We start from the raw sequence: 14445 nt of genomic DNA on the forward strand, positions 1-14445 counted from the left end.
GAGAGAAGGCAGGGAATCAGAATTCCCATAGGACTCTACCTTAACCCAGTTCCATTCATTCTAAGGACTGCTCAGCACGTTGACATGCATGATGAATTCTTCCTTAACCCCCAGTGTATGGGACCATCTGAAGGGTGACACATTTCTCATAACAATTCCGTTCTGGTCACGGCAGAGTAGTCCTTTCTTGAGGCTGCTCAGAGAGTGGGGATCGAACAATCTACCCATCCAGCTGCCAGTTTTGACAGAGGTGCTACTGTTGTTCTCTTTGGCGACCTAGTTTGGGATCAAGAAACAGGTAATGTAGGCACCTACTGATGTGCTTATTTTAATACCACAAATAATCATTATACAAACATGTCTGCTTAAATAGCCTCTGGTACTGTCAATTGTTTTGTGATTTTGTTGGAAATTCCCAGTAGCGTCTGAGATTTAAGGCTCAGAATGTGAACTGCACGGCCCCAGCGTCCCTGGCCCTGCTTTCTGTTAACACACACAGTGCAAACACTCAGACCTTGCCACAAAACCAAAAGCTGCCTGACATCCTCAATCCTGAGCAGCCTTGAGAAGTTACCTTTTTTAGAAAACAGAAAAATGCTTTTGTTTAAAAGTAGTCAAATTAGTCTCTCTTTGCCCTTTAGAAAGAAAACTTGATACTGATATTGAGGACCAATGGGCTAATAAAAATTGAACTGTAAGCCCCCCATGTCTCCAAAATACAAAATAAATGAACAAGTAAACACCCACAAAGAACAAATAGTAGCATGGTAGCGTATCTATGTGTAACGCTGATATTAGACATTTACGGAGAGATTCTCTTTATTAAAGCAACTTGCCATTTCAATTTTGACGATAAAATAAGGTGTGGGTAGCCCAGGATTTTGGGGAAAATACGTTGAAGTGTGTGCTTCTGGTATGATGGGCACTAGAAAAACAGAAGGGGCTGGGGGCAAGGACTTCATGAAAAAACTCTATGAAACGAGTCACCTTGTCCCCATCCAAACCTGAGGACTCCTGAGAACACGGCTGGAGGGAGCAAAGACCAAGATTTCTGTATGCCACAAGGACAAAAGCATCAACAAGGAAATGGTCAAATCCAGTTGACATCAGCAATTTATTTTTTGAATGCTTGTTGTGTGCCTAGCTCTATCCTGAATGCTGGGATCACAAACACATTCCTGACATTTAGAAGGGGACAGCGCCATGTACACAAGGCAAATGAGTCATGGGACAGTGAGTTGAATGTCATAGTAAGGGCTAAAAGAAAGTGCTATCTATAGGAACACAGGGATGGAAAGCTTGATTGTACTGGGGGATCAGAGACTTCCTGTCCAAAGCAGTATTTGAGATGGACCTAGGAATATAGGTACAATTTAGATGGGCAGATCTGGCAGTTGAGACAGGGAGTGGGCATATAGAGAGGGCGTCTGAAGCTGAGGAAATGCAGTGATGGGAGGCTTTGAGGTTGGAATGCCAGGTGCATGGTGGGGGAGGGAAGCAAAGCAGTGTGGCTTCCCTTTCTCCTGCAGGATTTCTGTGAAGAATGTAGATATCCCTATACTTGCTTTATTTGTCTGGGAAGGAGACATTTTTGTCTCAGAGAGGACATGTCATTGGTATACTAAGAACAAGTACTTAGGTTCCCAAAGGTGGTTAAAGGCTTTTGAAACTGGATTCTATTCACTCATTCAAACCTCAGTGAAGTTAAGGGAATAAAGTATTTGAATATTTGAGTGTGACTGTGTGTGTGTGTGTGTGTGTGTGTGTGTGTGTATGTGTGAGAGAGACAGAGGCTGTGTGCTCTAGCTCCCTTCTTCATCCCATAACCCATCCAGTGTTCCATCTGAAAAGAGCTTCCCGTGTAATAAAGACCAGGCCCTGATGCCCTGTGGTTGGTCAGAGATGACTACTCTTGACTTCTTGGGGGTCCAGGTAAGAGGACCCTCAGCTGTAGGTCACCCTCCCGGCTCACCCAGTCATTCATTTCAAAATCTTTAATCACCTGAGCAGTCCTTGGAGAAATGATCAGGAAATAAACACTGAACTCAGCAAATAATTCCATTTCCACAGCTTGCAGAGGTCAAGAAGAGGTAGGTGAAGCAGGAGAGGCGGCTGGGTGCTGTTTCTTTCACAATGCTGGGTGCTGTGTCACGTGGGGTCCTGGAAGCCCTGGCTCCTCTTCACCCCACACTGTGGGGTTGGGGGCAGGTGTTCTCCCTGGTCACTCCTCTAAGTCAGTCATGACCCTGCTGTGCTTAGATGGATAACGTGACGGGGAGAGGGAGGAAGGAAGACTGGGGAAGATGGAATATTTTTGCATGTGAATGTGGTAACTTCATTTGGGAGCAAATATACCAGTAGAAGGCAGGGGGACCGGATTGGGGGGCAGAAAATAAGTGCCGCTGTGGAGAGGAGGAAAGCAGGGCGCAGAGGTTGATAAGTGAAGCAATAGCACGCTCAGTTCTGAGGAGAAAGTTCAGCCCAGTCTGGAAAAAATTAATCTGGAGAAAATGGGATAAACTGTGGGAGCCCAGAGAGCCTGTGGCCAGATAAGCGAGCTGCGTGTTCTGCAGGAGGCAGGAAGGAGTGACCGCTCCGGTGTAAGTCCCTGCCTTCCTTCCCCTCACCCCCACACACACACAAACTAGAAGGGCCCAGATCCACAGGGGTGCCCCCGATGTACCGCCCCACACGCTAGCACTGCCCCAGCCACGACCCAAGAGCAGCAGAGATCAGGCTCTTAAAACAAAACGGAGGCAACCAAGAGAACTGCAGCAGCCTGGAAGCCCAAAAGTAGCGAGAGGAGAGTGAGTGCGAGAGAATACAGACGCAGCCTGAGACGACTGGAGAAACTGGGAAGGAGAGGGAGGCCGCCATGCGGTGACAGTGGATCTGGCCTTGCCCTTCAGCTGGTACTTTTTGGTACTCCCCTCAGACCGGGGCAGCCAGGACCCCTGCCCTGGCTCTGATTATTAGAGGGCACTGCTCTGTCCTCCCCTCCCACCTGTACCCCTTCCCACATGGCAAGGAATCCAGAGCCGCCTGGAGCCTGAACTCCACACCCACACCTTCTAGATTACGCTCCGGTACCCAAGACGTCAGAATTCCCCATCTAAGTGGCCCTGAGTCTACAAGGGCTCCGGGGGTCCTGTCCTCCGGAAGGTGAACGCCGCCGCTGAGCCTCTGCACACTTAGGTGTGAGGGGAGGCCGAGGGCGGCTGTTTGCAGGTGTGGTAGAGGCTGGAGGGGTTGGAAGGCTGTGGGTGTGCAGGTGTCCAGGTGCACACAAGGGCCCTCACAGTGCTGGGTGGGGCTAAGGGTGGGGGGAGGAGGGATGGGCCTTCATCAGCGTTCTCACCCTGGGCCCCGGAAGGCAGAAGTTGGCAGTGGGCCTGTGCCCCTTGTGCCCCCAGCAGTTTTGCGAAAGAGAACCCAAAGAACCCCCAGAGCACGGTTCCTCTTCTCAGAAGCCCTACCCCCAAATGAGCTGACACTGCAGGGGCCTGGCCACGCTACCAAACCATCCGTCCTTCTACACAGGAGAAAAACCAGAGAACAGCCCAAATCCCCATGTTCCTGTTCTCAGAGCAGCTCATTTCCTTTCTCCAAATTCCCTCCTAACATGGGAGGTTTTGATAAGCTAGAAATTCACCGGAGGCAACGACTACACTATCAGACTCTAAGATGAGGCAGGAGGAGGAACCACAAACATTTTTTTAACCTGTCAAAACATGGGGGCAAATCGTTCTGCACCACTCAGGCACATCTGGTGTTATTCAGACAAACACTTATGAAAGACTGTGGATGGCAGGATCGAGGTCTGGGAGAGCAGGATGGTGAGCCTTCAGAAATAGTGACAATGGCTATCATTTCTCTAGTGCAGACCGACTGCCAGCCTAAGCGCTGCTCTTACTGGAAACAGCAGAGCCGGAGAGCCTGGGGTCGAGGCCCAGCTCTGCCACTTAGGAGTGGCGTAGCTTCCGACGAGTTCTGTAATGCCTCTCTGCCTCAGTTTCCTCATCTGTAAAATGGAGATCAGTAACAGCAGCCTATCTCAAGATTGCTGTGTTAACACAGGTTAAACGCTGAGAATGGTGGTAAGCACTCCATAAGTGTTACGTACTACAAATGGTCACAACTCTCTGGGGTAGGAATCATTACCCCAAATGTACAGACGAACGAGTGTGGCTTGGGAGGGTCTGTAGTTTGCTGGGGAGCGGCAAAGCCAGGATCCCAAACCAGCCCGGCTCTAAAGCTCATGGTCTCTCTATTAAACCACGCTGCTGTCAAGAACTCTGGCTTCACCTGGAGAAGAGAAATGGGAGGCAGTTCTTTGAAAGGCTTCCATAGAGACTCCAGCGGCTGGGACAAAAGTGCAGACTGGAGAGAAAGATTTTTACTGTGTCAATAATATGAGCTGTTTCAAAGCGGTAAATCCTCCAGCGTGAGATGCTCAAGCAGACTTGTCAGGGATATTATAAATTAGCATGAATTAATTACGAGCCAGTTAAATATGAATTAAAGATGAGTGAATGAATATCTTTAAATAAATCATTGGCAATATTTTGAGTTACAGTGAATTTGATGAAAAATATGATCCCCCCAGCCGACTATACATGGACACCAGGTTTTAAAAAAAATCACATCACAGAATAAATCCCAGCATCACAGGGACGTGCTAGTCTGCTTCTCAGGTTTCATCAAGGCCTGAAATGCCCTGTGGAAAACAGGCCCTGCCTCTCCATTCCGCTGCACTGAGACGGAGGGAGAAAGGCGCGGGGAGGTTCTGTCACCCACACTAGCCCTTCGCCCCCAGTGAACGGAGGCATAGCCCAGTCTCTCCTAAGACAAATGATGCCTGAAATAGGGAAACGAATGTGCAGAGGGCTGGCTGAGAGTGAGGGGTGGGCAGATCACCGCAGCTGAAGTCATAACACGCGGCATCCAATGGGCAGATACAAACAGTGCAGAGCTAAAGAAAAGATCGATTTCCTGCCCTGTGCTCCACTGTGTCTGGGGTTAGGAACGATGTCTCTTTATTGACCTAATCCATATATCTAACAAAGAGAGCCACAAAGCAACAGCCGATCAGTGCCACCGCGGAGGCTGTGATCACCACGACGACGACGCTCCCGGCCGTGTTGACCAGAAGGCCCAGGCCACCTCCGACCAGGATCTGAGCCAGCTGCACCATGCAGGTGAGGGTGGCGCAGTCCACGCCCTGCCCTCTCACGCTGCCGTCCGGGCCCCCGCCCCGGGCCTGCTGCCTCTGCAAGGGAAGCACAGGAACAGCATTTGATCTGCACCAACTGTTCTTCAGGGCAGAAGGCAGCAAGCAAACTTTTTCTATAGAAAGCCAGATAATAAATACTTGCAGCTTGTGGGTTGTATGATCTCGGTTGCAACTACACCACTCTGCCGTTGCGGGGCAAAAGCAGCCACAGAACATAAACAAGTTGGCATTCCAACAGAACTCTATGACACAGGTATTTAAATTTCATGTAATTTTCCCTTGTCACAAATATTATCCTTCCACTGATGTTTTAAAAATCATTTTTAAATTGTCAAAGAATTCCTAGAATTCCTGTCGTGTCTGTACACAACAGGCTGTACAGAAAAGCAGGTGGCAGACCTCGTTTGGCCAAGAAGACAGTTTATCAACTCCTGATTCAAGCTCCACCCCACTGCCTGCACCTTTCTTCCCCACCTGCCACAAAGTCTTAAATTCCACCGTTCACACCTATGGGAGCAAAATGGTTAAGAACGCAAAATTATCTCTTCCTAAGAAGTCAGTAAATACAGTGCGGTAGAAGCTCAATAAATACCCCATTCCTTCTCTTCCTTAGTGTTTAAAGTTCAAACATTTTTAGAAGGATGTTGAATCACAGATATGTGTAGGGGAAGCAACATAAAAAAGCAATTCAACCTTTCAAAATATGGTTGCTTTTTGCTTAGTAGATTAATATTTGATTACTGTTTGATATTTGGTCAGAATTGGTTGATAACATTGCCATTTATTGGGTATCATATATGTGCTAGGCCTTGTGCAAGGCTCTTTTACCTACACTATCTTGTTTCATTTAATTTTCCAACAACTTTCTAAGGTGGGTGTGTCATTCCCATTTCATTGATTAGAAAACTAAGGCTCTGAGAGTCTGAATGATAATTCCTATACTATTAAATGAAAAAAAATCATTGTGCAGGAAAACGCACATTATCCTTTGAATAAGAAAGGGGAAATAAGATAATAGATTCATAATCGCTGGATTTTCATTAAAAGATACTGGAAAAATAGACAAAAACCTGATGAGAGTGGTTACATGTAGGAGCCCAGGGTGGGGAGGTGGGGACAGGGAACGAGTGGAGGGAGGGGTAGGTGGGAGCCACATGAGGCACACTTGTATGTCACTGTGGTCGTTGAACCACGTGATTGAATTACCCCATCTAAACATGAACTCATTTTGAGTGATATCTAATAAATAAACGAATAAGATCCCCAGTATCACAAAGCTGTCAAAAGGGGGAGGCAGGATTTGAATCCAGGGTTCTCTGAGTTCAAAGCCTCTGTGTTTTGGGCCTAGTACCATCCAACTCCCTCTTGGAGGGATAGTTCTTTATGATAGCTGTCTCTTTAGCAGCAAAGCACCTGCCGTGCGCTGAAACATTAGTGACCATGTCTGCCAGGGAAGATGACAGCTACAACTCTTGTTTAAAAGGTTTTAACACCTGGTGCAACTCTCTCCTGCTGTGTTTACCAGATCAAATGATGAAAAAGGAGGCCAGCGTTGCAGTCACATGGACACGTGTTCAGCGTTTTTGCAGTTTCCTACTGTGATGGATTAAGCTAATAGCCATCTCTTTAAGTTTTACAGTTAAAGAAATGTAAGCCTATTTTCAGGGGGAAAAGTTGCATATTTGGATAAGAAAACGTGGTAATCTTAGAGCAGAAATACCAAACCTAGTGCTTTTTTAGGGCAACATAGGGTCTTGCCCTCTGGCTTGAGTTCCGAGATGGAGACGGGGCGGGCCTCCCTTGAGGCAGCTGGTGAGATGACCACCTGCGACCAGCTTTCCTCCCTGCACACAGGGCATGACTTACTAAAACCCGGACTTCCGAGGAAAACGTTGCTCAACCAGTAACTCCCGGAAATTGCACCAGGCACCTCCGCAGTGGTTGAGGGCCGGGGCCCTCGTGTAGCATCCAGAAACACTGCAGGTACGCTGGACATGTCATGAGCCCAGTTTCCCTTGCTTTGTCTCTGTGTGATTGTGGGCTGGTTTCTCAGCATTACCAACCCCACCTTTCCTAATCTGACAAATGGGGGTAATGGTACCTGCCCGACTGCTCCCAGGTGCACAGGGCTTCAGAGTAAGGAGGGGGTGGGCTGGGAAAGTGGTCAGGCCTTGGCTAGACCATCGTTACATCTGGCTGGACATTTTAGTGCCGCTGTTTCAAGAAGCCCTGTTTTCCAGCTCTGCTCTACATTTTCCTAGCAAGTTCCCCCAGCCTCCAGGTGAGTCCGGGCGTCACTCAGTGCAGAGGTTCAGCAACGCACCTGCTTCTCCTGCTCCTCTCGGTGGTACGCAGTGATGAGGTTAAAAGGCACGGTGTACAGGGTGCTGGACATCACGCCAAACAAGGTGCATATGACCAGGGTGGAGTAGACATTCGGGAAGAGCCCGATGACGCCCGTCCCCAGGCCAAACAGCAAATACCCCATGAAGTAAAGACCCTTTAATCCGATGTAGGGAACCAAAGCTTTCTGAAAGTCTGTGTGTGGGGAGAAGAGAGGGAGAAATTACAGCTGGCAGTGCCTCACATCATCTCATAATTTCAGACAACCTTTCCTTTTGAAGATTCACTTTTTTTAGCCTTCCTTTAATACTGAGTCAGGAACAGAAGAACCTATTTTTCTGTACTTGAAAACAGCTGGCTTTTGGAATAAGTTTTGAATCCTTTGTGTAAAGAAGAACTGGAGATTGCCTTGCTGGGTTGATTTTCTTTTCTGCAGAGAAGGACCAGGCACTGTGTACTGGGCAGCTGAATAGCAACGGGATGCAAAAGAGGCGATTGAAAAGCCCGCCTTGGTTATGGGACCCTGGGGCTTCAAGCCATGGAAGAAAAGCGGGGATCTTTCGATTGACAGAGATCTAGCCTAACAAGACAAAAATGACAGTCCAGGTCTCTATTAGCCCCACAGCCCAAAGTCAGGTTGGAGGAAATTAACACAACCAGATTGCACAGAATGATCCAACTCATTCAGTTTCTTTGCCCCACCTGAATGCCATCTCACAACCTGAGAAGGAAGTAAAGAACGTACATCACCTGTAGATGCTCTCCCTGCCTTGCCAGCCCTTCCCAGGCTGGTCAGGGGGTCCTGCTGCACCGGGCAAGTCCCCCTCGCTGGCGCCTTCACCCTCTATGGGCAAGTTCCACAACTTCTCAAACCCTCAGTTTCCTCATCAGAAAATGGAACTAATAAAACCCTTCTTGGTGGTTGTTATCAGGATCAAACGAAGTAAAACATCTAGGAAATCACCCAGCCCAGTGCCAAGCACACAGAAGACATCCAGTTAATGGTGGCTATCATTACTTCAATAAACACAGAGTTTGCTGAATATGGTTGACTCTTAACTGGGATCCCCTCCCAGCAGGTAAACTTGGCTTGCTCATAAAGAACTCATGGTAGAGCTCATTTTTTAAAATTGGAAATTCAGCTTAAAACATTTTACTATGTTTTCCACCACAGTAGGGAAAGTCCCTAAAAAAAACCCTTTATCTTCCTTTTTTAATCAGTTCTTTTTCTTTTTTTTTACTTTTTATTTTATATTGGAGTATAGTTGATTAACAATGTTGTGATAGTTTCAGGTGTACAGCATAGTGATTCAGTTATACATACACATGTATCTATTCTTTTTCAAATTCTTTTCCCATTTAGGTTGTTACATAATACATGTCGATCCCAAGCTCCCTAACTATCCCTCCGCCCTCCCCCTTCCACCCCTGGTAACCATAAGTTCTTTCTCTAAGTCTGTGTCTGTTTCTGTTTTGTAAATAAGTTCATTTGTATCATTTTTTTTTAGATTCCACATATAAGTGATATCATACGATATTTCTGTTTGTCTGACTTACTTCACTCAGTATGACAATCTCTAGGTCCACCCATGTTGCTGCAAATGGCTTTTAATCCGTACTTTCCTTATCTTTCCTCTGCCCCATTCTTCTGGAACACGTGGACCCAGGGGATACACAAATGATACTAGAAATGTGCCTATTCAAGAGTGAAATTTTCCATATCTATTCAAATAATGATTGGATTTACATTGCATAGACAAGAAACCTAATATTTATTACATTTGTATCAATTATGGAAATCTGAAAATGTTAAATGGGCAACATTGCTTCCTCTATTAAATTCATGCCATGCTTGGAGGGCTGTTGTCAAGGTTGAGAATAAAACCATCATAAATTTAGGTCAGTTTCTGTTTGCTTAATGATTACATTTATGCGGAAAATGTAATCTGAGTTGTCTCAGTACCTAAAAGATACCATCAGTATTCATTAGGGAAATGCTCTCACTAAGTGTATAGGCCAGCCAGGAAGAAGGCAAAAGAGGATAAAGAGATATTTGGAAACATAACTAACTTCACTATGAAGACGGAAAGTCTGGCAAAGAATGCTTTATTCATAAAGAGAAAGCAATAAGTTTAAGGGCCAAGTTGACTTGTCCTCTGCTGGGTCTGACACCAACGCATACTGTGCCTCTCCTTAGGACTGTAGGGAAATGATTGATTTAAGCCCCAGCTATGGATAGTAGGGTATGATATGAACAATTGGCTGTATTTCAGTACTCAGCGTGGCTATTCTCATTGATCTAAGTGTGCCTGCTGTGCAAAGGAGCTTAAAAACAAGTCCCTTATCACCATTCCCCATGCCCCGCTCAGCAGCCAGATACCCTGCTAAGCTCTGTCTGGATGGAAATTCTGGGTCTGCACCTGATGTTGTGTGATGAGTCCAGAATACAGGGTTATCGCGTGTGCTCTGGAATTGAGGGAAATGATTGATTCTGCCCACAGTGGGTTGGAGTGCAGAGGGAAAGACTTGAAAGATTGCACAGAGAGGGACCTATTGGAGTTGGGTCTGGGTGGGGAGGTAGAAACAGCAGTTCGGGTGGAAGAAACCAAAAGCAAATACACAGAGGTGAGAACGTCTGTGCAGTGGGTCATTGGAGGAGTTCCTGCGTGGGAGTGACAAAGGTCCAAGTGTGAGCCCGGCCAAACTGTGAATCCCGGAGTGCCAAGATCAGGACTTTTACTCTATCTTATGGGCACGAGAGCCCCTGAAGATCCTTGGGCAGGGCTGGTTGATATTTTATAAAGGAAATTTTAGTTCTAATTCACAGTGATAGGGATCCCATAGATTTATACATTAATATAACTTTGGAAAACTATTCAAATAGTAGGGATTCTTTATACACAGGGATTTTAACTGGAAAGGCCCTAAAAAATAACATGCTTTTGAATTTTCAAATGCCATGAAATTCATACAGGAACTCAGACTAGACTAATGGAAGGGTCCCTAGAAGGGATTTTTTGAGGAAAACAAGTTAAACTTGACACAAAATTCAAATACTAATGACTTTTAGAAAAATGTTTTCCTCTTACAAGAATGAGAATAGTAGTAAATATTCCCCCCACCTCTTGAAAGCACAAAGGGATTGAGATGGATAATTTATTAAATCCTTTCAGTCTAACACTCCCTGATTCTAGGTAGTTGAAATCGTCCTCCTGGAGTTTTCTTTTCTTTTCTTTCCTTTTAGTATATGTGCTGCCGAAGCAAGCACCTTGGAGTTTTCTTAATTCGTACATTCTAAGGGGAAAAAAATGGGTTTGCTGAGGAAATGTAAGCTTTAAGCCACCACTATTTGGTTACCATAAATTTGAAAGTAATGAATTTTATGGTTTTATGATTATTGGGCTCATGAATATGCTTATATTAGGTCCCCTTTTCCCAATTGTGCTATACTTTGAAGAGATTTTTCTTGATCTCGAAGCAGGTTTCCCACTGTGCTATGGCTGGGCAAAGGGCTAAATGCCAGACTAGGGGTCATTATATATATTCAGCCTCCGTCCCCACAAGAAGCACAGTTCAGTGACAGAATGATGGCCCTGAGAATGGTAACAGGGATTGTCCCCTACCGCCTCCCCCCCAGCCTGGGCCATACCCCTGCTGTCCCCTGGGCCTGTCCAAAGCCTGGAGCTCTGCCCTGGGGACCAGCTATTCTCCCCACAATGCTGGAGAAGCTCTCAAATTTCCACTCCAAATGGGGGACCTGCATACGTTTTATAGGCCAGAGTCTTTACTTAATTCAATGTGTACAGCACTTGGGGATTTCCATACAAATTAGCAAGCACAAAACGAGCCTGTGTGATGCCCTAGAGTTGGAGTACATCCGTTTGGACTTATTTAAAACCAACCCCAGAAATCCCTTTGTTTACAGTGTCTTCACAGGTAATCTTAGCCAAGGGGGGTTAATAGACTCCAGACCCCATGGAAAGCTGGTGTCTGAGAAGGAAAGCTGTTGTTCTCAATCTGGAAGAGTGGTCCTGTAACATACCACCCCACCCATCTGAGCTTAAGTTATTTTATATGTTCATTTTGTCACCTAGCATATTAACCATCCCTCTTATTTTCTGTCAAGACTGATAAGCACATCTATGAAACGCTACCAGTGATCTTATTCCAGCAGAACACAGACCTACCGTTAATCAATAATCTTGGCTGTGACTATCCCTCATCCATCCAATACTCCACCATATTGTTTACAAGATTTCCTTTTACTTTCCAAAGTATTTTGATCAGGATCCCACTGATTGCAAGTACAAAGTAATCACTGAGGAAAATGATACCCAGAATTCACTAGGGAAAAGGCTACTTGATGTGGTCCTTCCTAAGGAAATAGTTTTTCCTGACCTCCATATATTTATCAAGAATCTGGCATTTTAGAGAGCAAAAGAATAAATATAGAAATACAGAGGTATAAAATCCAAGATTCCGCTAGCCCTTAGAAGACACCCTTAGGAGGAGGAGACTCACAAGAATAAAGTGAGGAAAACACAGAGTTGATGCACAAACCCCAACATCCAACCTCAACCCCTCTTTGGTAGATGAGGAACTCTGTGGAGTTGTGTGCGCCGTAGGGATCCCCGTGGTACACGATCTGCAAGAGAGATTTGGGGCCACTGAGTTACCAGTGCAGGGTGGTAAGGAGCCCTTCTCACATGTTCTGCTTCTTCACCCCTTCCTGCGGCACAGACCTCATTCTCCCATGAGCACATCACCCTTTCATCCTTTCAAACCTCCATTCAAGGACCCTCAGGAGGTCTTAATGCATAAAGTCTAAACAACATCCCCCTGGATTTTTAACACCCCTCCTTCCGCCTAACAGCTGGCTCCACCCGCCTTAGGCAACCCGGCCACCCATATTCTGGTACAACCAACAGGCTTCTGACTCATCTCTACACATGCCATTCCTATCCCTGCCTAGAATGTTTTCTCCTTCACCCCTCCCTCTCCAACTCCTTCTCACCTTTCAAGATCCAAATCACACCGCACCTCCTTTGTTAAGCCTGCTGTGACCGCTACAGTTCACCTTGATTTTTCTTCCTTATTTGTTGTATTTGATCAAGTGCTGGTCCCATCGCATAGTGTCCTCTAGCTGTGTAGGGTATAGTAACTTCCCTCTGGAAACTGTCTGTAAGCCAGCTCCTTGAAGGTACTCTTTCCTACACTCTTACTGTGCCCATCTTAGAGGCTGGCTCAGAAGCTCCACAGGTGCTGATGGAGGGATTGGTGTGTGAGATAATGAGCGTGTGCACAGACACGTGCTTTACCTGGCCCATGAAGTCTGTGAAGAAGAGCATGTTGGACAGGAAGGCGGTCCATCCAATGAGATGGCTGATGCAAAGGCAGCGGTAGTGGGGAGGCATGCTCATCAGCGCCCTCAGCAGTGACTTCGTGGTCATTGTCCTCCGAGTCTGGAATAAAACACCAAACAGGTGTGATGTTCAGTGTAGACACACAGGCAGCTGTGGGAGCAAAGCATACAGCCATGTTACATATCTGTCAGTAGACTATCACACGAGGTCGCACTTCCTGGGCATGGTGCCAAGGTTTCCATGGAGTGTTCTCGTAGGAGGTGTTCTGTTAAGTACGTGCAGCTACTTAGCAGTTTCGGGTCAAGAACAGGGCTTTGGGGACATAAGGGTGAAGGGACTGGAAACAGAGCTTGCTTTGAGCCAAGATGTAAGACACATCTAGCTTCCAATCTTTGAACAACAGACCCACTGCTGAGGATGAAGCTCATAGATCTAAGCCAGCCCCTAGATGGTTATAATTCTTAGATTTCTTGACTCTTTTTTTTCTTTTTTTTTTTTGGCTACGTTGGGTCTTTGTTGCTGCGCGTGAGCTTTCTCTAGTTGCGGTGAGAGCGGGCTACTCTTCGTTGAGGTGCGCGGGCTTCTCATTGCGGCGGCTTCTCTTGTTGCGGAGCACGGGCTCTAGGCACGCGGGCTTCAGTACTTGTGGCTCATGGGCTCTAGAGTGCAGGCTCAGTAGTTGTGGCGCACGGGCTTAGTTGCTCTGTGGCATGTGGGATCTTCCCAGACCAGGGATCGAACCCATGTCCCCTGCATTGGCAGGTGGATTCTTAACCACTGCACCACCAGGGAAGCCTCTTTCTTGACTCTTAAAACCTAGTAGTCTGAATTCCAACATGGCCTCTATGATCTCCATCCTCATGATTCTGTTCTGTTACATGGCAAAAGGATTTTGCAGATATAACTAAGGTTACTAATCAGTTGGCTTTGAGTTAATTAATAGGGAGATTACCTGGGTGACTCTAATCAAGTCACATCAGCCCTTTAAAAAACATAGAGTTTTCTCTATGTTTCCCCCAGTTGGCTGGGAGCAGAAGGGGAAGCCAGAAAGCCTCAAAACTCAAGAATTGCTGGCTTTGAAGGTGGAGGGCCACATGGAAAGGACCTGGGTGTGGCCTCTAGGAAATGAGAGTGACCCCTGGCGATCGTCAGTTAACAAGAAAACAAGGACATCTACAGCCACAAGAAGCTGGATTCTACCTGCATGAGCTCGAAGCTGATTCTTCCCATTGGAGCCTCCAGATGAGAAGGCAGCTTTACCAACACCTTGATTTCAGCCTTTTGAGACCCTGAGCAGAGAATTCAGCTAAGCCCACCCAGACTTCTGACCTACAGAACTGTGAGATAATAAATGGGTATGGCTTTAAGCTGCTAAATTTGTGGTAGTTTGTTATGTAGCAATAGAAAACTACCACATAGAGCCAATCAGCTCCCTGCTCTGGGCCAGGTACCTCCTCCTAATTTATTTCTCTGGATCCTGCCATCAGCCAACAGGTGTAAACAAGC

General features: G+C 46.3%; 1 protein-coding gene across 2 annotated transcripts in view; it reads right to left on the reverse strand.

Moving 5' to 3' along the window:
* Window positions 1-4561: 4561 nt before the first annotated feature.
* Window positions 4562-14445, reverse strand: part of SLC45A2 (solute carrier family 45 member 2) — a 33067-nt gene continuing 23183 nt past the window's right edge. For both annotated transcript variants that reach the window (XM_059916189.1, XM_059916188.1), the window contains exons 4-7: window positions 12895-13038; window positions 12098-12221; window positions 7557-7771; window positions 4562-5269 (exon numbers count right to left, since the gene is read on the reverse strand). In XM_059916189.1, the coding sequence (XP_059772172.1) occupies window positions 5045-5269; window positions 7557-7771; window positions 12098-12221; window positions 12895-13038 (708 nt within the window). In that variant the 3' untranslated portion in view covers window positions 4562-5044. The remainder of the gene's footprint in view (window positions 5270-7556; window positions 7772-12097; window positions 12222-12894; window positions 13039-14445) is intronic.

This window comes from Balaenoptera ricei, chromosome 3, assembly GCF_028023285.1.
Source record: "Balaenoptera ricei isolate mBalRic1 chromosome 3, mBalRic1.hap2, whole genome shotgun sequence".
NCBI lineage: Eukaryota > Metazoa > Chordata > Mammalia > Artiodactyla > Balaenopteridae > Balaenoptera > Balaenoptera ricei.